At 42.3% G+C, this 22536-nt stretch overlaps 1 protein-coding gene across 1 annotated transcript in view; it reads right to left on the bottom strand.

Moving 5' to 3' along the window:
* wdfy4 (WDFY family member 4) overlaps nucleotides 1-22536 on the bottom strand; it is a 242631-nt gene that overhangs the window by 207012 nt on the left and 13083 nt on the right. Inside the window, exons 5-11 of the mRNA XM_041176115.1 lie at nucleotides 15998-16150; nucleotides 14404-14593; nucleotides 12152-12341; nucleotides 8153-8313; nucleotides 4050-4502; nucleotides 3082-3183; nucleotides 375-565 (exon numbers count right to left, since the gene is read on the bottom strand). Coding sequence (XP_041032049.1) covers nucleotides 375-565; nucleotides 3082-3183; nucleotides 4050-4502; nucleotides 8153-8313; nucleotides 12152-12341; nucleotides 14404-14593; nucleotides 15998-16150 — 1440 coding nt within the window. The remainder of the gene's footprint in view (nucleotides 1-374; nucleotides 566-3081; nucleotides 3184-4049; nucleotides 4503-8152; nucleotides 8314-12151; nucleotides 12342-14403; nucleotides 14594-15997; nucleotides 16151-22536) is intronic.

Genomic DNA, 22536 nt, shown 5'->3' with positions numbered 1-22536 from the left:
ACCTCAAGGAAGGACATTAAATTCCATCCTAAGACTACGGATACATTTTCTCCCCTTGTGTGAGGATGCTAGATATACCGCAGCGATGGGACAAAACCCAAAGAATCCTACATTACGTGTTTCACTTTCCTTTAACTGGATTATCTGTGGACTCACATTAAAAAAATTAATAATTCTAAGCCTAAATACGTGAAGGGTTGACACTAAAATTCAGCTTGCACTGTGATGTTAAATAGAATTGCAGCTTTAAATTATCACTGGAGAAATTCAGCGTGTTGTGAATCTCCCTGAAGCAGAGAGAAACAAATAAGCATTTTCTACTTCTGTCCATCCTCACCCAAGTCAAGAAGGCAGTTAGCCTAGTGAGGAGATACCTGCAGAAGGTCGAGTTTCAGGGTTAATTCTCCCTGAGTTGCTGAGCACAGCACTCCGATTACCACACGCATGTACTCCTCCGCATTCACAATGAACAACTGCTCCAAGATGGTCAGTGCATGGCTTCGATAGAATTTGTCGTCGAGGAAAATCTTGACGTAGGGAGTCATCCCATATTCCCGAAGAATTACTAAATGGAAAGAGGAATGGTCGGTCAGTGTTGAAGGAGGTTGGTATGGAGATAGTGGATGCATTAGTGATCACCTTCCAAAATTCTATAGACTCTGGAATGGTTCCTGAAGATTGGAAGGTAGCAAATGTCACCCCACTATTTAAGAAGGGAGGGAGAGAGAAAACAGGGAACCACAGACCTGTTAGCCTTACATCAGTAGTAGGTAAAATGCTAGAATCTGTTATAAAGGATGTGATAAATGGACACTTTGGATAATAATGATCTGATTGGGCACAGTTAGCATGGATTTGTGAATGGGAAATCATGTTTAACAAATCTGTTGGAGTTTTTTTTGAGGATGTTGCTAACAGAATTGGTAAGGGGGAGTCGGTGGACATAGTGCACTTGGATTTTCAGAAGGCTTCAGAAGGAGTTTGGTTAGCAAAATTAAAGCACATGGAATAGGAAGTAATATACTGGCATGGATTAAGGATTGGCTAACAGGCCAAAAACAGAGAGTAGGAATAAACAGGTTATTCTTGCATTGGCAGGCTGTGACTAGTGAGGTATCACAAGAATTAGTGCTTGGCCCCCAACTGTTCACAATCTATATCAATGATGTGGGTGCAGAGACCAAATGTAATATTTCCAAGCTTGTGGATGATACAAAGCTAGGCGAGAATGTGTATTGTGAGGAAGATGCAAAGCAGCTTCAAGAGGATTTGGACAGACTTAGTGAGTGGGCAAGAACATGGCAGATGGAATATAATGTGGAAAAATGTGAGGTTATCCACTTTGGTAGAAGGAACAGATGTTCAAAGTATTTCCTAAAGGGCAAGAGATTAGAAAGTGTAGATCTACAAAGGGACCTGGGTGTCCTTCTCCACAAGTCACTGAAAGCTAACATGCAGGTCCAGCAGGCAGTTAGGAAAGCTAATGGAATGTTAGCCTTTATCACAAGAGGATTTGAGTACAGTAGTAGTGAAGCCTTGCTTCAATTGTATAGAACCTTGGTTAGGTCACACCTGGAGTAGTGTGTGCAGTTTTGGTCCCCTTACCTTAGGAAGGATATTATTGCCATAGAGGGAGTGCAACGAAGGTTCGCCAGACTTGTTCCCGGGATGGTGGGACTGTCCTATGAAGAGAGATTGGGGAAACTGGGCCTGTATTCTCTAGGGTTTTGAAGAAGGAGACGTGATCTCATTGAAACCTACAAAATACTTATTGGGATAGACAGAGTTGATGCAGGTAAGATGTTGGGGAGTCTAGAACCAGGGGACACAATTTCAAAATAGGGAGGAAGCCACTTAGCACCAAGATGTGGAGGAATTTCTTCTCTCAGAAGGTAGTGAATCTGTGGAATTCTTTACTGCAGAGGGCTGTAGAGGCTGGGTCGTTAAGTATATTCAAGGCTGAGATAGACAGATTTTTAATCAGTAAGGGAATCAAGGGTTATGGGGAAAAGACAGGAAAGTGGAGTTGAGGATTATCAGATCAGCCATGATCTCATTGAATGGTGGAGCAGACTTTATGGGTCGAATGGCCTACTTCTGTTCCTACGTCTTATGGTCTTACTCAGAAGTTTGTGCATTATTGGAATTCTCTATCCAAGAAGGTTCTGTAAGTGCAGTCATTGAGTGTGGTTAAAACAGAGATTCACAGATTTCTAAATACCAGTGACATAAAGGGATATGGGGAAAGTGTGGGAAGAAGGCATTGAAGTTGATGATCGGCCATGATTGTATTGAATGGTGAAGCAGGCTCAATGAGCTGAATGGCCTTTTCCTGCTCCTATATTTCCATGAATTGTCAAAAGACAATCAGGCATGTATGTGGAGAGGATTAATTTGCTGGGTTATGGGGGAAAAGATGGAATGTGGGGCTAAACTCGCATTTATAAGGCACCTTTAATGTAGTAAAGCACCTCAAGATGCTTCATAGAAGAGATTATCAAACAAAATTCAACATCAAGCTACATAAGGAGGTTGAGATAGGCAAGAGGTCAGAGAGAGGAGAGGTAGAGAGAGGTAGAGAGACAGAACGGTTTAGGGAGGTTATTCCGGAGCTGAGAGCCTAGGCAGCTAATGGTACAACCACCAAAGACGGAGCCATTAAAATTGGGAATGGTCAGAATTGGAGAAGCGCAGAACCTGCTGTAGAACTGGAGGAGGTTACAGAGATAGGGAGGGACAATACTATGGAGGAATTACAAACCAAGTATGAGAATTTTAAGTCTGAGGTGTTGGCCGAGCAGGAGTTAATGTAGACTGGCAAGCACAGGGGCGATGGATTAACCAGACTTGAATTGGTTTTCAATAAACTCAATGACCGAATGGCCTCCTTCATGTTGTAATGACCCTATAACTAATATAAGTGATAGCAGAACATGAAATGGAAGTGTTAAGCCAAAATTGCAAAGTGGCCAGAGGAGCTCTGGCTATTAGAATCAGTAGAGAATGTTCTACAGAAAGCACTGGCATTCCGCTAAGGACCACTGAGAAGAATGAAGGTCACATCAACTCTTTGGAACTCACCAATGTTTTTCACAGACCCTTGAAGCATGACTGCCACAACTTGTAACATCAAACACGAGGTTTCCCTCTGGTGCTGCTGCTCACTGGAAGATAAGCTGTTTCCTGCAGGAAAGAAATGATCGAACACAAACACAAATGCTTAAGAAAATTAAGAAACCCAATACGATGCCAGTTAATCCCATTAATAGGATGGCCAATTTGGGTGCATGCATTCCTGCTGTCATCATCTGACCTCCTGCCCAGCCCTCACACATCTACCATTGGTTACCCAACACTGTCTTCCCATTGGAAAAGCCAATTGGATTTCAAAACATTTTCCCCATTGTGGATATTTTGATAACAGAGAAGTGAAAGCATTCAAAAGAAAATGTAAGATAAAGGTTTTATTTTGATTGCACCCCTAATATTTTTCTCCCTCGTTGTTTACAGTTGTGCCCAGAGATTAATCTCCAATTCTTGGACGATCCAGGAGTGGCAATCCCACTCAATAAATGTGGTGATTTCCCTGACAGAGGTTGTAAGGGTAAGATCAGCAAGACTGAAACCCTGTAACAGAGCCTTGTTAGATGGGAGTGCATGACAGAGATGGAGTTATAATAGTATAGTCCTCATTCTCCAGTACTTACTCACAACCAGTGAGGCCATATTCACCAAGTTGGCTTTGCAATGCTTGGATCAGCAAAACACCTGTGACCACAGTGGGTCAAAATAACCCAATCCTTTTAACACAACCCAATTAATAAATCAAAACAAATCAAGGGGAGAATTTAATGTTGAAAACTGAACTCAGGCTCCACTCTCTCCTAGTTTTATTTTTAAAATTAATAAGATGAAAAACCATATGGAAATGCACACTTCCTCCTGCTCGATATTACTTTATTGCAAGTACACCCAGGCAAATCGATTTTCTAACTGCCATCTCTGAACAGTGAGATCTGAAAGTCAGAGAAAGTTGCAACACTTGTTACCTGCTTTCCTTAGCATTTTTGCAGATCTTTGAAGCTGTGTCAGGAGCATCTCAAGGAGCCTGGTTTCTCTGAACACGACAGTGAGCAATGGGTCATATTTGGCAATGTCCAGCACACACTCGAGCGCCAGCAGGGCACAGGATGGAGAAAGGTTCTCCCGGATAATGGCCTGTACCCTCGAAAAGACTTCATGGGGAATGTAAGACAAGTCAATAACAACATACCGCAGCATCTGAAAATACTGAATCTGCACAGACTGCGGCTTGAGGTATATCACCTCAGTGAACTGAAAGAGTGCCTGTTGTGTCCATTCCAACAGAAAGAAGTTGGCTTTGTCCCAGCTCCAGATCTTTTTGATGTCGCTCAGGATAACTGATGAGACGCAGGAACAATTAGCTTTTAAAAAGACTAATTGCAAGACTTTGAAAGCCTGGAGGTTTTTCACGGTTGCATCTTGACAATGAAACAAAACAACATGTTAGTAATTCGCAGCAAAATGAGATACACAAAACCAATAGTTGTTTAGACAATTAACGTACTGCAGAAATGTAAGAAAATCTACAAGTAAAAGAAAGTGTACAACCTACTCCAAAGTGCTATAGAAATACAGAACTATCTCAGGTTCCTCTATCAATGTATTCTATTCTCACCATAAAACTGAACACAAATAAATCACAGTAAGAACATTGCGTGTTCACAGAAGTTAATGTCAAGCTCTCCTGTCATGCCTTATTACTTCAGTCAACCACCCCGATGTATTCCGAATCCTTATTCCCGATGCAAGGGAGTCTGAGGTATTCCTGTTTCCACAGCAGAATTTTCTGATATTTATCATTGCAAGATGAAAAGCATGACGGAACTGACATACTTAGTATGGAAACAGGCCAACAACTAAAATGAGCTCCTGGCAGCACATTTGATGGGTGAAGGACAAAGGGAGGGGATGGAAGAGGTTGTTAGACCACAGGTTGTCCAGAAGCTAGTAAAAATATGATGGTCTGTGCAATGTAAAGGCCAGAAGACTTTCCTTCTTGTTACTAAACCATAGCAAAATGCACATTTTCCAATGCAGACGCTAACTAGTCAGTATGGGCAGCTTCCTGAGATACTGCTCTAGCTACTCCTCAGTAAAGGTTTTTGGCTGTTCCTGCAGTTCCGTTAGTCTTTACCTCTGAGCTACGCACTCCCAGAAAGTCCCAGGTTCAATTCCTGCTCTGGCCTGAGGCAGCAGATGTCACGGGGACAACAGCAGCAGTATTGTGATTGAGTGCTGCATCCCTACATTAGGGAAGAGTCAATTGACCGGGGTTCCAGCTCCTGACCACTCCCCAGGGACCCCCAATGGAATGGCACTTCTGTGGGCACAGGAAGAAGGCAGGATCAGACTCAACCATGACCTCCATAGTCAGATCATCTGCTGAGACTCAATGCCATAGATCACATATGATTAAAGGTTACTTGAGTGAGCTACCAGAGGGAAAGCAACACACATGGAACTGTACCCAATGAGGGATCCAATGCCTCAGCTGCTGAGGGGGTTAGCACCTTCAGCAGGGATGGGCAATGGAGAAAATTTGGTCAGGAAATTCAGAAGATGAGAAAATGTCCCAAGGCTGTTGAAACTGCGCCAAAGGATGTAGCTATGATACTAGGAAACAAAACGGAAAGAAAACAATCTCTATGAATCCTGCCAGCGAGGAGGACACGGTGCTAGATCAGAACAGAGATATGTAGATGCAGAAATGCATTGAAAGGCTTGTCAAATAGGCAAAGGAAGGAAAGTATAGCCATTGATGCAAGGTCAACAGCAAGAATGTTTTTTGGTACGAACACAAATTGAGCAGTCAGGGAAGGAATTGGGGACCATAAAACATGCCTCCATGGTCAAACTAAGGATGAGCATAAAGCAGTTGATTTACTTAATCACTAATTATGCCACACATTCACTGGTGGAGAAATGAGCAACATTACCACCCTAAAAAATCAACTATCCAAGTAAAATCAGTCAGCTTCAAATTACTTGGCCATTCCATACTGAATAAAAGATTTCAAGAAATGGCATTCAAAAGTGCTGAAATGAGACAAGCGACATTAGCATGGTGGTAATCTCACTGAATTAGTAATCCTGAGGCCCAGATTCTAGGAACATGGATTCAAATCCCACTGCGGCAGCTAGTGGAAGTTAAATTTGACTAAGTAATAAATCTGGAATTGAAAGCTACTAATGGTGACCATGAGACTATAAAAACCTCATCTGATTCACTAATACCCTTTAGGGAAGGAAATCTACCATCCTTACCCGGTCTGACCTATATGTGATTTCCAGCCCAAAGGTGTCTCTTAACTGCCCTCTCAGTTAAAGAGCAATTAGGGATGGGCCCATCCTAGTAAGGAATTAAAAAGAGGCACTAAGGTCATTGTGAGAGGGTCACTTAACATTAGGAAGGTCATGGTAGATTCAAAACTGGACAAACAGGAAGAATGAAATAGTCCCATGAGTACCATAGACATTGGAAAGACAGAAGCTTACATGAGTGTAGAGGTACACCATGTCCAGGCCCAGAATTTTGATAGTACACTTCCACTTACTTTTATATCTCTTCCTGAAATGTGGACAACATTGGCAAGGCACTAATAGTGTGGGATTGGTGTCACATATTTAGGCAGCAGGTTCTCATGAGCCAGTTTGACCTTTACAACAGCCCATTTTCGAATGTCATTCCATAGTTTACCAGGCTTATGGAACTCAAAGTCACAACTGGGGTAGGCCTTGAATTGACAACCTCTGGACTGCTAGGCTACCATACCCAATACATGAAGCTCTGCATGCCCTTGCAACTTTACCTGCAGATTCATGGGACAAGTTTGAACAGAAAAGCATAAGTGTGATCCAAACGCAGAAGTTTAGGTGATTTCCAAAGCTGTTCAACGGGTTCCTTCCTGCCTGCAGCTAAGTCTTGGCCAATTTCATAATTGGTAAATACAAAATGGTGGCAGGCAGGAGTGAGGTGTCGATAAATCACTGTGTGGAGGCAAATATTTTAAACCTCCCTGTCCCCCATTGCCACTGGGTGGAGGGATTAAACTCGACTCCCTCACATTCTTTCAATGTCATACATGGGGGCTAATCGGGCACTCTCCTCCTCCTCTCCCATCACCCCACCTCTCTTTTCAATAGGGGGTGAATGAGTTATTATAATTTCTACTTGGAAAAAGATACACTCCTACCGTCAGTCATCTATTGCATAATTATGCAATGGTAGCTCTGAGTGACTACGTGTTTTTCCGTACAGAATGAAGTCCTTCAAGTCCATTGAACAGCTTTGGAAATCACCTAAACTTCTGCGTTTGGATCACACTTCTGCTTTTTTGTTCAAACTTGTCCCATGAATCTGCAGGTAAAGTTGCAAGGGCATGCAGAGCTTCATGTATTGGGTATGGTAGCCTAGCAGTCCAGAGGTTGTCAATTCAAGGCCTACCCCAGTTGTGACTTTGAGTTCCATAAGCCTGGTAAACGATGGGATGACATTGGAAAATGGACTCCATACAGAATGAAGTCCAAGCTGGAGTCTCCACAGAGCGTCAAGACTTATAGAGAGCACTCGACTGAACTTCCAGAGAGCACCGAGTTGATACAGTGCATGCAGAGTCACGGAGTTAAAAGTCAAATATCAGGATCATGAAAGTTTCAAGTAATTGGGGAGACTCTGGTGTACTGGTAATGTCACTGGATTAATATTCCAGTTGCTCAGACTAATGCTCTGGGGATATGGTTTCAAATCCCACCATGGCAGCTGGTGGAAATTCAATTAATGAATCTGAGTCTCAGTAATCACTGATTGTTGTAAAAACCCATCTGGTTCACTAACGCCCCTTCAGGGAAGGAAATCTGCCATCCTTACCTGGTCTGGCCTATATGTGACTATAGACCCACAGTAATGTGGTTGGCCCTTAACAGCTCTCAGAAATGGTCTAGCAAGCCCCTCAGTTTAAGGGAAATTAGGAATAGCCAACAATGCTGGCCTTGCCAGTGACACCTATATCCCATAAAAATAATTTTAAAATTCTTACTATAACTAGTGAGTGCAGACAGAGCTATTTACCTGATTTTGAAGACTGTTGAAACTTAAAATTTGGGAATTGAGAGCCTGCAATACAGGGTGTGACCTTCAATTCTTTCTGACCATAGATTGTGAGGGAACTCAAAAAATCTACTAGCTCTTCCAAGATTTTTGCTTCTTCTTTCTCCAGTTCTTTATCGTACCTAATGAGAGAGTAAGGTTCAACTAGGAATTGATTAACTCAAAATAAAACACAAATATTAACTGAGAAAGTAGCGTGTGTTGAAAAAAACAATTGGACGAAGGGATGTTGGGTGGTGGTGTGTGTGTCCTTTTAGGTCAGAGCCTTCAGCTTAAATCCAAGTCAGTATGATAGGGCGAAAGTGTGCACTCACAGTTAAAGTCTCATGTGAAATGAGTGTGGCCAGTCTCAGCCCGGTTCCTAGAAGCTAAACTGGTCATGTACAACCTAAAATAGACCCGGACCAGTCATTTGCAAGTTTTACTGTTTTTTTTCCCTTCTGGGCAAGGTTTTTAGCTGTATGACATGGAGAATTGTCACTCTGGAACAAATGGACACAGGTAGGGTGGGTGGGGGTTGAGGGGGTTATGCTTCTTAGCAATTGGCTAAGTTAATCTTTGCTCAGTTTTACATTTATTCCCCAATTTAGATTGTATTGTATAACTCCTAACCATGCAACTATCCATCACCCGTGTCAATTAACTCTTTTGAGTCTACCAAATAAATAAATTAACTAATACACAAATTAACAAGTTAACGGCCCTTAAAAAAGCACTATAACAAAAATCGAAACTTGAAATGAAACTTATTTAAATTAAAATAATATTTTGGGATGGGTGGGAAATGATGCCCTCCAGCCCATGTGGTGCCCATCGGTCACCGAAGGCCTCAAGCGTACCAGCAGACAACATGCGCCCCCTCTCCAGGGACAACCGGGCATGAACAAAACAATCTGAATTGGTGAACAAATGTAAAACTGAGTGAAGATTATTTTCTTTAACTAACTGTGTCCAATACCCTTTAGGGAAGGAAATCTGCTGTCCTTTCCTGGTCTGGCCTACGTGTGACTCCAGACCCACATCAGTCTGGTTCTCTTAAATGCCCTCTAAACTAGGGGGCATCAAGGGATGGGTAATAAATGCTGGCCTGGCCGCGGAACCCTCATCCCATGAATGAGTAAAAGAAAAACTGTGTATGAAGTGTAACCCCCTCTACCCTCACCTGCCCCACCACTGCCAACCCCATCCCCCCACAACCTGTTCCAGAGTGATAGTTCACCATGTATCACAACTAAAAACCTTAACAAGAAGGAAAAACCAGTAAAACTCGGGAATAACTGGAACTGGTCCATTTTAAGGTACACAAAGCCAGTTGGGACATGAACATGGCCACCGAAGAGAGGCAAGGCATTCGGGTCGAATGACCCCCCTCAACCACCCACTGCCTGGACCTGTTAATGGTCATCTTGGCCAAACAATCGCAACAAGACTCGAACAACTTCTGACAACATCATAATTCACAGTGAAATTGGATGCCTTATCTATTAGGCCATGCAACCACCCCACCAGTGTCAATATATATATATGCACAAATCATTATTCGGCGAGTGCCCCCATCTGTAGACACACAATCTTAATTTATACCATTAATGGGCGGATGGGGGAATGGGGAGGGGTGAGCTCCTCGGAGGTCAGATACATAGGCAGGGATATTCTTGCCCCATCGATGGCGAGGTGGCCCCCCCACCAGCCAGAAGTCCATTGACTTGCGGCTGGACCAGAAGATGCCAGCGGTGGGCAGGTGTGGAAAATCCCACCCATGGTTCCGCAATCCTTCTTTCGCCTGAGACTTCAATTTCAATCCAGTTCATCAGGTGGATGAAAATCTCCACCTTCTAGCAAAACGTCACAATTTTATAGGACACGAGTCTGGGCACCCTCGTCTCTCCACAGCTCAGGGGAGAAAGGTGGAAAGGACTTCAATGGTTAATGTCACTGATAAAGGCCATAAGGACAGGAAGCACAGCACAGTGAAATGGTGAGTTGGTTCAATACAGTGAAACAGGCAATCACATGGCAGATGACATTTGATGCTGTGATGTGGGAAATGATGCACTTTGGAAAGAAAATTGAGATCAATTAAAATTAAATGGTACAGTTTTAAAAGGGGGTTCAGCAACAGGGGGACCTGGGAGTTCACATCCAGAAATTTTTGACGTTGGGAGGATGTTACAAAAGCATCTTTGGCTTTACAAGTGGAGGCAGTGTATGGTAAACCTTTGTAAATCACTGGTCAGAGCTCAGGTAGACTCTATCCAATTTGGGACGTTGGACTTTAGTAAGGAGGTCAAGGCCTTGCAGAGGGTGTAGAGGGAATTTACCCACAGTGTACCAGGGAAGAGGGGTTTCAGCTATGTGCGGAGACGACAGATGGTTCTCCCTAGAGCAGAGTATATGAGGGGAAACTTAATAGAGGTGTTCAAAATTATGAGGGATTTTGATCGAGTAGCAATGGAAAAGCTGCTCCCGCTGGCTGACGGGATGGTCGGTAACCAGAGGATGGAGGTTTAAGATAATTGGTAAAAGTGCCTTGAAAAGGGAAATGGGTGAATACCTGAGAAAGAGGAGTTTGTAGGACATTGGGGAAAGAAAGGCTCGGGGAGTGGGACTCATTTGGTAGCTCTTTTACCTCGTTGAAACCTACAAAATGCTGAAGGGTGGAGGCTGAGAAGTGGTCTTATTGGTCAGGGAATCTAAAACACGGGGACACCGTCTCAGGATAAGGGGCCAATCATTTCTGGCTGAGGTGAGGAGAAATTACTTCACTCAAAGGCTTGTGAACCTTTGGAACTCTCTATCCCACAGGGCTGCTGCTGCTCCATCATTGAACACATTTAAGACTGGGATAGATGGATTTTTGGTCTCTCCGGGAATTAAGGGATATGGGGAGCGGGTGGGAAAATGGAGTTCAAGCCCAAGGTCAGCCATGATTGTATTGAATGGTGCAGCAGGTTCGATGGGCTGTTTGGTCTACTCCTGCTCCTATTTCTTATGTTCATATGTTCTTTCAAAGAATTGGCACAGGTGTGATGAGCTGAATGGCCTTTCTCTGTGCTGCAGAGTTCTATAATGGCAGATTTTTTTTGAGACTGGAAATATCATAAAAGCTTAGGTCACAGAAAGAAGCTACTCTGGCTGTCCTGTCCTCTTTTAAAAGCACTTTCCTTTCACCAATCATATGGGTTACCTAGTGTCTCAAACTTGTACAGCATTCATTCCTGCGGGTCTTTAACTGTAAAAGACACAATAAAAGTACTACTGCGCATCTATTTGAAATGTCACTCTCAGAAAACTCAAGGAGTTGGGTGAGCAGGATCATAAGGGCACTGCTTGGCATTCCTTCATGTACAGAATCAATGCCCTTACTTTGCCCTTCCCAGTATAATATTAACAGTTCTGGAGCTGACAATTATTTCGCTGTTTCAGCTTTCACAGTTCAGCAGCCTCTCTACTTTCGTGTCATGATATTACACAGGACTACGCCAGGTTAGAAGCTCGAGGGAAGATCTCCCATTTTGCCTCTTTTGGCACCCACCAGGGAAATGGAGATTCCACTCCCCTTCCATCATCCACATTTCACCATGCTGCCCTCCCACCCCTCCCTCCCACCACCACCACCACCACCACCACCTCCCCCCACCGGCTCTCCGCCCAACAATTTTCTGCTCATTCCTGCAAATGCACAGAAAACCACAGCCTGGGGACACTCACTTTCCTGATTTGCCCTCCAAGCCCCAAAGGCTGTAGGTCTCCCGAAGCTGTAATTCTCAGGGAAAAGGCACCGTAGCTGCGATCCAGTCAGTCATTAATAACGTGATTGGACCTTTCCAGTTTTCAGAAACTCAATGAAGGCAAAATTTTTTCAAGTGTACAACACTCTAAGCAGAGCTTTGATTTTTAAAAGTGCCTCACGGGAGCCCCTTTTTAAAAAGCAACCCGAGACCATTTAGATATACTTGCCCGAGGAGCAGCCTGGTTAGTAGCTGGTACCCATCACCACTTTCAAAATCAACGAGTAACTCTGGAGAAACGTGATAAGAGTCCTTCACAAAGCACAGCACGTTGACTGTTGCTTGGGCTGCTTCATAGACCGATGACCTGTCTGCCATTGTAGATAAACTCTGAATACACCTCTTTATGCAATTGCTATCTGTATAAAATATACAATTGTTATTAGTATCTCATGCCACATATCAAGCACAGAAATAATACTTCAGCAAAATGTACGATCGTTCACTCACTAATTACTCTCCAGAACAAATATTTCCCTCAAGGTTTGATTTGGTTAACAACATATTAAATTCTCTCACTGCTTTATCAATGTGAAAAATCGGCAAGCGGGTGCCAGGGCTAAAGAGGTACACTATAAACTGTAAGTCTCCAGAAACTGGCTGGCTGATTGACACCATTCCACTGGTTGGTTTACACCAGTGGCATCTCACCCTTCGCCTCCCTGTTACTTTTACAAACTTGCTGAGTTTGAACATTAATTGCCCAGAAAGTTAAGTCTGGCTTGACATACCCTTTTCACAACATAGTAATTATTAATTACTGTCAATCAACCTCTCTGGTCCAGAAAGTGAACAATTTGAGATGATGATTCTCATTTCTACAGGTAGTGTATTGCTAATGGAGATTTTAAAAGTATAAAATATAAACATTTTCCAGCCCCGCCCACCAACAGGATTGTCCAGTCCCTCCGAAAATTAATGGACTTTTGGCTGGGTCGCCAAATCTCCCATGGCGGGTCCCACCACGATGGGGCTGAAAAATCCTGGACTAAATATCAATGCTTTTTTTTCTTTCTATCACTTTCTTTCCTTCCCTCTCTTTATTTCTCTTTTTGTGCCTGATTTGATATTAAATTCATCCACTCTAATTCATCCTCCTTCTCAGTCACTCCTCCTCTATTTCTCAATCTTTAAATTCCTTTGATTAACAAAATACACTGGAACAAGACTAGGAGCCTTAGATATAAAATATTCATTAATAAATCCAATAGTGAACTTAGGAGAAATGTCGTTCTGCAAAGGGTAGTTAGAATGTGGAACTTGCTACCTTGAAGAGTATTTGAGACAAATTGCACAGATGGATCTAAGGGGGAGCTAGATAAATGCATGAGAAAGAAGGAACAGAAGATTTTGCTAATAGGGTTAGATGGAGAAAGGTGGGAGGAGGTTCATGAGGAACATGGGGGAGAATTTTCTCCTCGTCAGGGGAACGGAGAAGGAGCTGGCACGGGCGGGCGTGCAGCCGATTGGCGTCGGTGATCGGCTGGGCCCCGCTATTTTACGTGGGAGGGCCAATTAAGGCCCGCCCAGCATGACACGCATTCGGAAGCGCTGAGCACTCCCTGTGCGGGCGGAGGGGGAGGAGGGGGGGAGGGGAGGAGGCTGAGTCGGGGCCTGCGTGCGAAAGAGTGCAGAAATCTCCCTGAGGCACAGAGCTGCTTCAGGAAGTTTAATTTCATTGTGACAAAGTGAATAAATAATTTTTAAAATTATTCGGACATGTCCCCTCATGTGGCAGTTCATTTGTAAATGAATTCTTAAAAAAAATTTTATTAAAGTTTAAAAACCTTCATGAAATCTCAGCCCACCTGTGGATGAGGTTCTATGAAAAAACAAAGGCCACCTGGATCCTTCGCCTGCCCCCCATCAACCTTAAGGCTGGACAGGCAGACCTGTTAATTGTTTTAATTGCTATTTAAATGGTCTTAATAGGCCTTTAACAGTTCGGCGGTGCGCACGCCGAACTGAAGATCTAAACGACGTGTCGGCAAGCAGGGCCCACCCCTGCACGCCAACCAGAAGGTTCAAGCCATAAACACTAGCATGGATGGTTTGGGCTGAATGGCCTGTTTCTGTGCTATATGTTCGATGTAATTCGAGATGATTCTGGATTGTGAATTTGCTTGATATAAAAGAGTAGGAGATTGGTGTTAATCTGATATATAATAAAGTGCAAGGCTTTATCCCATAAAAACCCTAGCAGATAATCAGGAAGAATGATGGAGACTCAGGTGTATCTTAATTCATTGAGCCAATCAATCAAACGTCACTGAAACAATTATCTGAAATATTGCAATGCGATTTTTCTGTGTTTAAAAAAACGAATAACCAAAGACTTCAGGAACACAATTTTTTACTTTTAAAATAATTTCTAGAAAGAATGTTTTGGCAACATACTGGTAAAGATAAGTGTGCACCCACCATGTAAATATCTGATGGTATTTTTAGTTGGTGTTTTTGAAATGGCTTTCAGCACATGACCTGTATATTTCCTCCAGCAAAAACTGCACTGGTCCCATTGGGAGGCCATTGTCAAAATCAGACACCTGAGGTCTTCAGTTTGAACCATTGTCTCTACAGTGGAGACCTGGCTGCAGAAGTGCAGCATGATCTGAAAGAGAGGAAGGCCGCAGGCCCAATCTTCTGTTATGCATTATGGAACCGTTTGAGCTATTATTAGCGTAAAGTTAAGATGCACCTTAATTACAATAACAAATACTTAGACCCAAATTGTATTGTCAAGAAAGGCGATGCAAGGAATAGAAAGTGCAGTTTGTCATGAAATTAGAAAATATTAGTAAAGGTTAGTTTGTCTGCACTTCTACCGAACTTAATTAGATTGGCCACTCCAGGTAACAACATCCTTTGTATACCAATGCCAGTCATGTAGTATTCTCTTGCCCTGCCTATTTTAGCTTGATTTCATATTTAATATTCTGATTTTTTGTGGTTGGGTGTAAATTTTTGAGACTGACAAGGAGAGAGTTACCAAAACAAATGCCTGCTTCTTATGTACCAGTGTCAATCAATTGGCAAGGTAAGGTAAAAGCAAGCAACAGGTTTTTGATCAAATATTCAAAAAAGAGACTTTAGGATTTATTCCCACTTGAAACATATGAACGTGAAATTGTAAATTTGTAATGAGGTGTATTTGCTTGAATACCTCGTGCTTACTTGTACGGGTGACACAGCTCCTTTCACAAAATTGAAGAGAATGCTGTTCACTATAACGAGCAGCCCAATTTGAAGGAGGTGGTGTAGTGGTAATGCTGCTAGACTAGTAATCCAGAGGCCCAGGCTAATGGACTGGGAACACGGGTTCAAATCCCACCACAGCAGTTGGTTGAATTTAAATTCAATTAATAAAATCTGGAATAAAAAGCTAGTCTCAGCAACTGTGACCATGACAACTATCATCGATTGTTGTAAAAACCCACGTGATTCACTTTTAGGGAAGGAAATCCGCCATCCTTATCTGGTCTGGCCTACATGTGACTCCAGACCCACAGCAATGTGGTTGACTCTTGACTGAAATGGCCTAGTAAGCCAGGCAGTTAGGGGTGAGCAACAAATGTGACACCGAATGAAAGAATAAACAAAAAAAATGAAAATCGCAATCTAAGAAATCACAGAGTGAGTTTTCACCTTCAGCAGGTGGGAAGCGAGCATTTCCATTGGTAGCTTACAAATCTACTCCTTTAAGACTATATAACATGACAAAGCAAAAAAAGAATTAGGACTAAATTGAGCATTTTCAATCGAACAATCAGCAGCTGAAAGACAAGTTTCAAGAGGAGAACATTAAACACATGAAATTTTTAATCCCTCTTTGCATATACCACTAGGTACATTGTGCATTTATATTTCAACGTCCAAAGCTAAAGGGACAGGTGATTGAACGAAAAGCATGCACATATCTTTCTAAGCATCTTTTGTCAATTTATTTGCTATGTAAACTACATGAAGTGTTCAGCTGGTGATTCTTCAAAGACATCGAGCGGAAGTTGCAACTTACGTGGGTAATGGTTTCCTGAAAAAGTGCATCCTTGTCTTGTGTCTGTGACTCCATTATTCCAGCCCCTCTTTGGGATGAGAAAGCAAAGAAGAGGTGCAGACATTTTAAAAGAATTAAGGGCAGTCCTGTTTTGGCGATGCACCCCAGTGTCTCCTGAAAGTCGAAGAGGCAGAAAGTTTGGATTATTTACGTTACTGGGCAAAGAGTGTTTCATTTTATGTTATTCTTCATCATTGAGTATAAACTGGAGTCAGACTATTCCGGCTGATTAAATATTCCTTATATATAAAACTCCAAATTGCATCTCGTATGCAGTGGGACGCTGTTTAGGATCTACAGCGGGTTCAGTGAACACATTCATTTCACAGAAAGTAATTAGCTGAGCGCGACTGCAAAGCCATACTTTACTAAAAACATACGGGGTTTTGAGGTATCCCCTGTCATAAGGTAGAAAGACTGATTCGGTGATCAGGTATTTTTACTCCTCAAAGGGAGGGCCAGTCAGAAAATGCTGCACCATTTAGCTCTGACTTAGATTAAAATTTTAAAAATTAAAATTGATTCTGGTTTTGAAATAGCATTTATAAAACCCAAATGGTGATTTGACCAAAAGAATCCAATACTAATTCAGATTAGTTTTCTGTATCCAATACCGTACTGGAAAGAAACATCAGCAAGCACAAAATCTAGCCTCGCATTCGAGCCTCAGTAGTGCACTACTTGAGAGGGTGCTGCACAGTCAGAGGTGCCATCTTTTGGCTGAGACATAAACAATCCCATGTTTATCCTAGAATCCCATGGCACAATTTCTAAGAAGAGCAGGGGTGTTGCCTCAGATGTCTTGGCCACTATTTATCCTTCAAAAAAGATTATCTTGACACATGCTGTTTTGGGGAACTTGCTGTCCATAAATTGACTGCATTATAAAAGTACTTCATTGATGTGAAGTGCTTTGAGAGATCATAAAGATGCTATATAAACACAAGGTATTCTTTACATAATAGTGCAAGTTTCCAGCTGTTCATCATAAAATGTCACTGTGCCAAAATAAAGGCCACACCAATGTTTTGTGCATAGGGGCTGGTAGGGACCTGCTGCAATACATCAGTAACTATCATTAATTAGATTATACTTAAGGTTGCAAATGCTAAAGGTGAGTCCATTAGGCCCATCTTTCAAAAAAAGCTCAGATCTACCAGAAGGAAAAAAAAACAGTTCGGACCAGTATTCTTATTTCCCAGGCTCTCTATCAACCGGGCTCTCTATCAACAGATGTATTCCCAAGTGAGCATCAAATGATGTTGTCTACTCTTTGTGTGAAGACAACATGCTTTCCAATTTAAGCCTTGAATTGGTATTTTATCAGATTTACTTATGGCTCCTTCTTCTGCAACCATAATTTGACTTGAAATAGTGGGTAAGATTTTCTACCTTGTTATCTTGCATACGTCAATATGATTCATGTTTTATATTATGTATAATATTTGCCTTATTTCAACAGCAAAAGTATTGTGATGGTTATGTTATCGCATTCGATACTAGTAAACCAGAAAGTACAAGTTCAAATCCTACCATTGCAGGTTGAGAAATTGAATTCAGTTATTAACAAACAGGTGGTATTAATAACAACTTGAAAAAAGTAGATTATATGTAATTGCCCTCTGACGTTTGTACTGTAGTGGCTCAAGAAGACAACTTGAGATGGGTATAAATGCCAGCCTTGCCAGTGATACCCACCTTCCAAGAATGATTAGTAAACAAAAGGAGGGAGAGTTCTAGTTTTACCAACAATTCTTCTGACAATGTTCTTTTTAAAGTAATTGCCAACGCATTTCAACTGTTCCATATATTGAAAACACGGTACAGGGCTTGTAAAAGCATGATAAAAACATGTGTCCAATATATCGCAACTCAGTAATACACTTCCTTCATACAATGCTTCCACAGTTGAAAGCTATAAATCTTAATTAAGGCCTGGTTCAAGTTGAAAGCTCACGTACAATCAGTAGGAGATATTTCTCAATTAGTTGCTTCATGCGGAATTCTACCCTTGACAGCCCAGGGGTTCAGATACTATCACTGGGGTCTAACAAATGAGTGCTGAGCACCTCCTACTGGCTAGCAAAGGGATTACACTGTCAGCATATTTTACATTAAAAAACTAAAACAGTTGCTACAATTTTTGGCAGTTCCTTAAAGTTACTCGTGCCAGGTCTGAAGCCAGAAATGCCATTTTGAAGGTGAATATGATCACCAGAACAGCTGAGTTTTTCTGTTTTAATTTCAGAGAATAGCATTACTGTCTCTTCAGCTTCTTTACCCCACCATCATTTTTCGATGGTGTTGCATGTGACATGATTTTCTTAATTCTTAAACAGGCGTCACGTGAAACATTCTCAGCCTCAATGGACTGAAAGATTTGATTGGCATGTGTCACAGTGCACAGAGCTTTAATTTAGTTCACACGGTTGAAATATGTTACTCAATAAGATAAACAATTAACAAGATAAACAATTAACAATATGTGCAGGGTATGTTATCCTGCATTATGGAGTTACCTTTCTTATTATGTAATGAAGATGTGTTCTGGGTTAAATATTATCAAACACTGTTACAATCTTGAACTTACATCACACCCACATAGCACTCACCCTCCAGCAACTAAGTTACAATAGACTTGCATTCATATAAAAAATTTACACATCCCAATGAATTTTTGCTCAATGAATTACTTTTGAAGTGTATCCAATGTTACTTTGTAGCTAAACAGGTGATTGAATTTGCACACAGGTTACTCCCATAATCAGCAATGAGGAGAGTGACAAGCTAATCTAAATTTGAAACTGTTAATCGAGGGTTAAATATTGGCCAGGGACACTGGTGGAATTCCCTGCTCTCCTCCAAGTAATGGTACAAGGTCTTTATGTCTATCTGAATAGACAGATGGGTTTCCGTTTATCGCCTTTTCAAAAAAGGCAGCATCTCCAACAATATAGCACTCTTGCAGTATTGCACTGAAGCCACAGCTCTAATTACATGCTTATGTCCTAAGTGGGGCTTGAACCCATAACCTGCTGACTCAAAGGCAAGAATGCCACCAGCTAACATATTAATAAAACACAAGTAGGCAAAATCGAAAGACTCTTTATGAACATGAACATCTCCATCATTTTAACTCAAAATACTTACTTTATACTTTTCCAATGAAACGAGCTATTTCCACTTACACAGCCACCTTTCACAGGTGTTTTACAGCCAATTAAGTTTTTTTGAAGTGCAGTCACTGTTGTAATATTGGATACACAGCAGCCAGTTTGTCCACAACAAGATCCCACGAGCAATAATGTCATAATGTTCTCAGTGATGTTGGTTGAGAATAAATATTGTCCAGGACTCTCAGGGGACTGTCCTGTTCTTCTTCAAAATAATGCCATTGGATGCTTCACCCAAAGGGCCTGGGTTTGATATCTCATCTGAAAGATGACATCTCTTAGAGTGCAGCACTCCCTCAATGCTGCACTGAAGTGTCGGCCAGGATTCTGTGCTGAAATCTCTGGTTTGGGACCTGAACCTGCAACCTTGTAATGCAGGGGTAAGAGTGCTATCAACTGAGCCACAGTTGACACCTTGGCCCGGATTTTCACAGAGTCATGGAGACTCCACATCTTGGCCAAAATGGCACTGGGATTCTGGATCCACAAATCCCTCCCCAATTTCTGACACATACTATTTTCGCTATTAGAGGAAAGAGGCAGAAGCTGGATGAGATTCAAACATGAGGGAAACCCAAACTTATCAGGGCTCAGTTCAAACTGACCCCATTTTTGCCGGAGCAAGGTCAATTTCCCACAGTGTGCGACTTTAGACTTTTAAGAGTGGACATGATTGTGCATAAAAGGTGGATAAGGTCTATGGAACCATAAGGTTATCTAAATTCCCTATTATTTCAATTTTGAAAAAAAAACAGCCTGCTGTTTCCATGAGTTGAAAAACATCAGTACTTGTAATTTCAATAGCTGTCAGTTGATATAAGCCTGAGGGCTATCATTATAAGACCATAAGACATAGGAGCAGAAATTAGGCCATTCAGCCCATCGAGTCTGCTCCGCCATTTAATCATGGCTGATAAGTTTCTCATCCCCATTCTCCCGCCTTCTCCCCGTAAGCTTTGATCCCCTTACCAATCAAGAACCTATCTATCTCGGTCTTAAATACACTCAATGACCTGGCCTCCACAGCCTTCTGTGGCAATGAATTCCATAGATTCACCACTCTCTGGATAAAGAAGTTTCTCCTCATCTCTGTTCTAAAAGGTCTTCCCTTTACTCTGAGGCTGTGCCCTCGGGTCCTAGTCTCTCCTACTAATGGAAACATCTTCCCCATGTCCACTCTATCCAGGCCTTTCAGTATTCTGTAAGTTTCAATCAGATCCCCCCTCATCCTTCTAAACTCCATCGAGTATAGATCCAGAGTCCTCAAACTTTCCTCACACGTTAAGCCTTTCATTCCTGGGATCGTTCTCATGAACCTTCTCTGGACCCTCTCCAGGGCCAGAACATCGGTCCTGAGATACCGGGCCCAAAATTGCTCACAATATTCTAAATGTGGTCTGACCAGAGCCTTATAAAGCCTCAGCAACACATCCCTGCTTTCATATTCTAGCCCACCGAAATAAATGCCAACATTGCATTTGCCTTCCCAACTACCGACTCAACCTGCAAGTTAACCTTAAGAGAATTCTAGATTAGGACTCCCAAGTCCCTTTGCACTCCAGATTTCTGAATTCTCTCCCCATTTAGAAAATAGTCTATGCCTCTATTCTTCCTACCAAAGTGCATGACCTCACACCTCCCCACGCTGTATTCCATCTGCCACTTCTTTGCCCATTCTCCTAACCTATCCAAATCCTTCTGCAGCCTCCCCGCCTCCTCAATACTACCTGTCCCTCCACCCTATCTTTGTATCATCTGCAAACTTAGCCAGGATGCCCTCAGTTCCTTCATCTAGATCGTTAATGTACAAAGTGAAAAGTTGTGGTCCCAACACTGACCCCTGCGGAACTCCACTTGTCACCGGCCGCCATCCTGAGAAAGACCCCCTTATCCCCACTCGCTGCCTCCTGCCAGACAGCCAATCTTCTATCCATGCTAGTACCTTGCCTCTAACACCATGGGCTCTTATCTTACTGAGCAGCCTCCTGTGCGACACCTTGTCAAAGGCCTTCTGGAAGTCCAAGTAGATAACATCCATTGGCTTTCCTTTGTCTAACCTACTCGTTACCTCCTCAAAGAATTCTAAAAGATTTGTCAGGCATGACCTCCCCTTGATGAAACCATGCTGACTTTGCCTGATTTTACCATGCACTTCCAAGTATTCTTATCCTTAATAATGGACTCGAAAATCTTACCAACGACCGAGGTCAGGCTAATCGGCCTGTAATTTCCCGTCTTTTGTCTCACTCCCTTCTTAAACAGGGGGGTTAAGTTTGCGATTTTCCAGTCCTCTGGGACCCTCCCTGACTCCAGTGATTCCTGAAAGATCACCACTAACTCTTCCACTACCTCTTCAGCTATCTCCTTCAGAACTCTGGGGTGTAATCCATCTGGTCCAGGTAATTTATCCACCTTTAGACCATTCAGTTTTCCTAGCACCTTCTCCTTGGTAATGGCCACCTTACTCACCTCTGCACCCCGACTCTCTTGAACTTTGGGGATGTCACTCGTGTCTTCCACTGTGAAGACTGATGCAAAGTACCTATTCAGTTCCTCTGCCATTTCTTTGTTCCCCACTACTACTTCTCCAGCGTCATTTTACAGCAACCCAATCTCCACTTTTGCCTCTCTCTTACTCTTTATATATCTAAAAAAAACTCTTGCAATCTTCTTTTATATTACTGGCTAGTTTACCCTCATATTTAATCCTCTCCCTCCTTATTTCATTTTTAGTTGTCCTCTGTTGGTCTTTGTAGGCTTCCCAATCCCCTGGTTTCCCACTGCTCTTCGCCGCATTGTATGCTTTCTCTTTAGCTTTTATGCTGTCCGTGACTTCCCTTGTCAGCCATGGTTGCCTTGTCCTCCCTTTAGTATGCTTCTTCTTCCTAGGGATGATTTTTTGCTGTGTCTCCCAAATTACTCCCAGAAACTCCTGCCATTGCTGTTCCACTGTCTTTCCTGCTAGGCTCATCTCCCAGTCAATTCGGGCCAGCTCCTCCCTCATGCCTCTGTAGTTGCCTTTACTCAACTGTAATACTGTTACCTCTGATTCCAGCTTTTTCCTCTCAAATTGCAGGGTAAATTCTATCATATTATGGTCACTTCCTCCAAAGGGTTCCTTCACCTTAAGCTCCCTTATCAAATCTGCCTCATTACACATCAGTAAATCTAGAATTGCCTGTTCCCTAGTGGGCTCCACCACAAGCTGCTCCAAAAAGCCATCTCGTAGACATTCCACAAATTCCTTTTCTTGGGATCCACTACCAACCTGATTTTCCCAGTCTACCTGCATATTGAAATCCCCCATGATCACTTGCCTTTCTTACA

The sequence above is a fragment of the Carcharodon carcharias genome, chromosome 28 (assembly GCF_017639515.1).
Source record: "Carcharodon carcharias isolate sCarCar2 chromosome 28, sCarCar2.pri, whole genome shotgun sequence".
Lineage (NCBI taxonomy): Eukaryota > Metazoa > Chordata > Chondrichthyes > Lamniformes > Lamnidae > Carcharodon > Carcharodon carcharias.
This window is presented reverse-complemented; position numbering and strand designations above follow the sequence as displayed.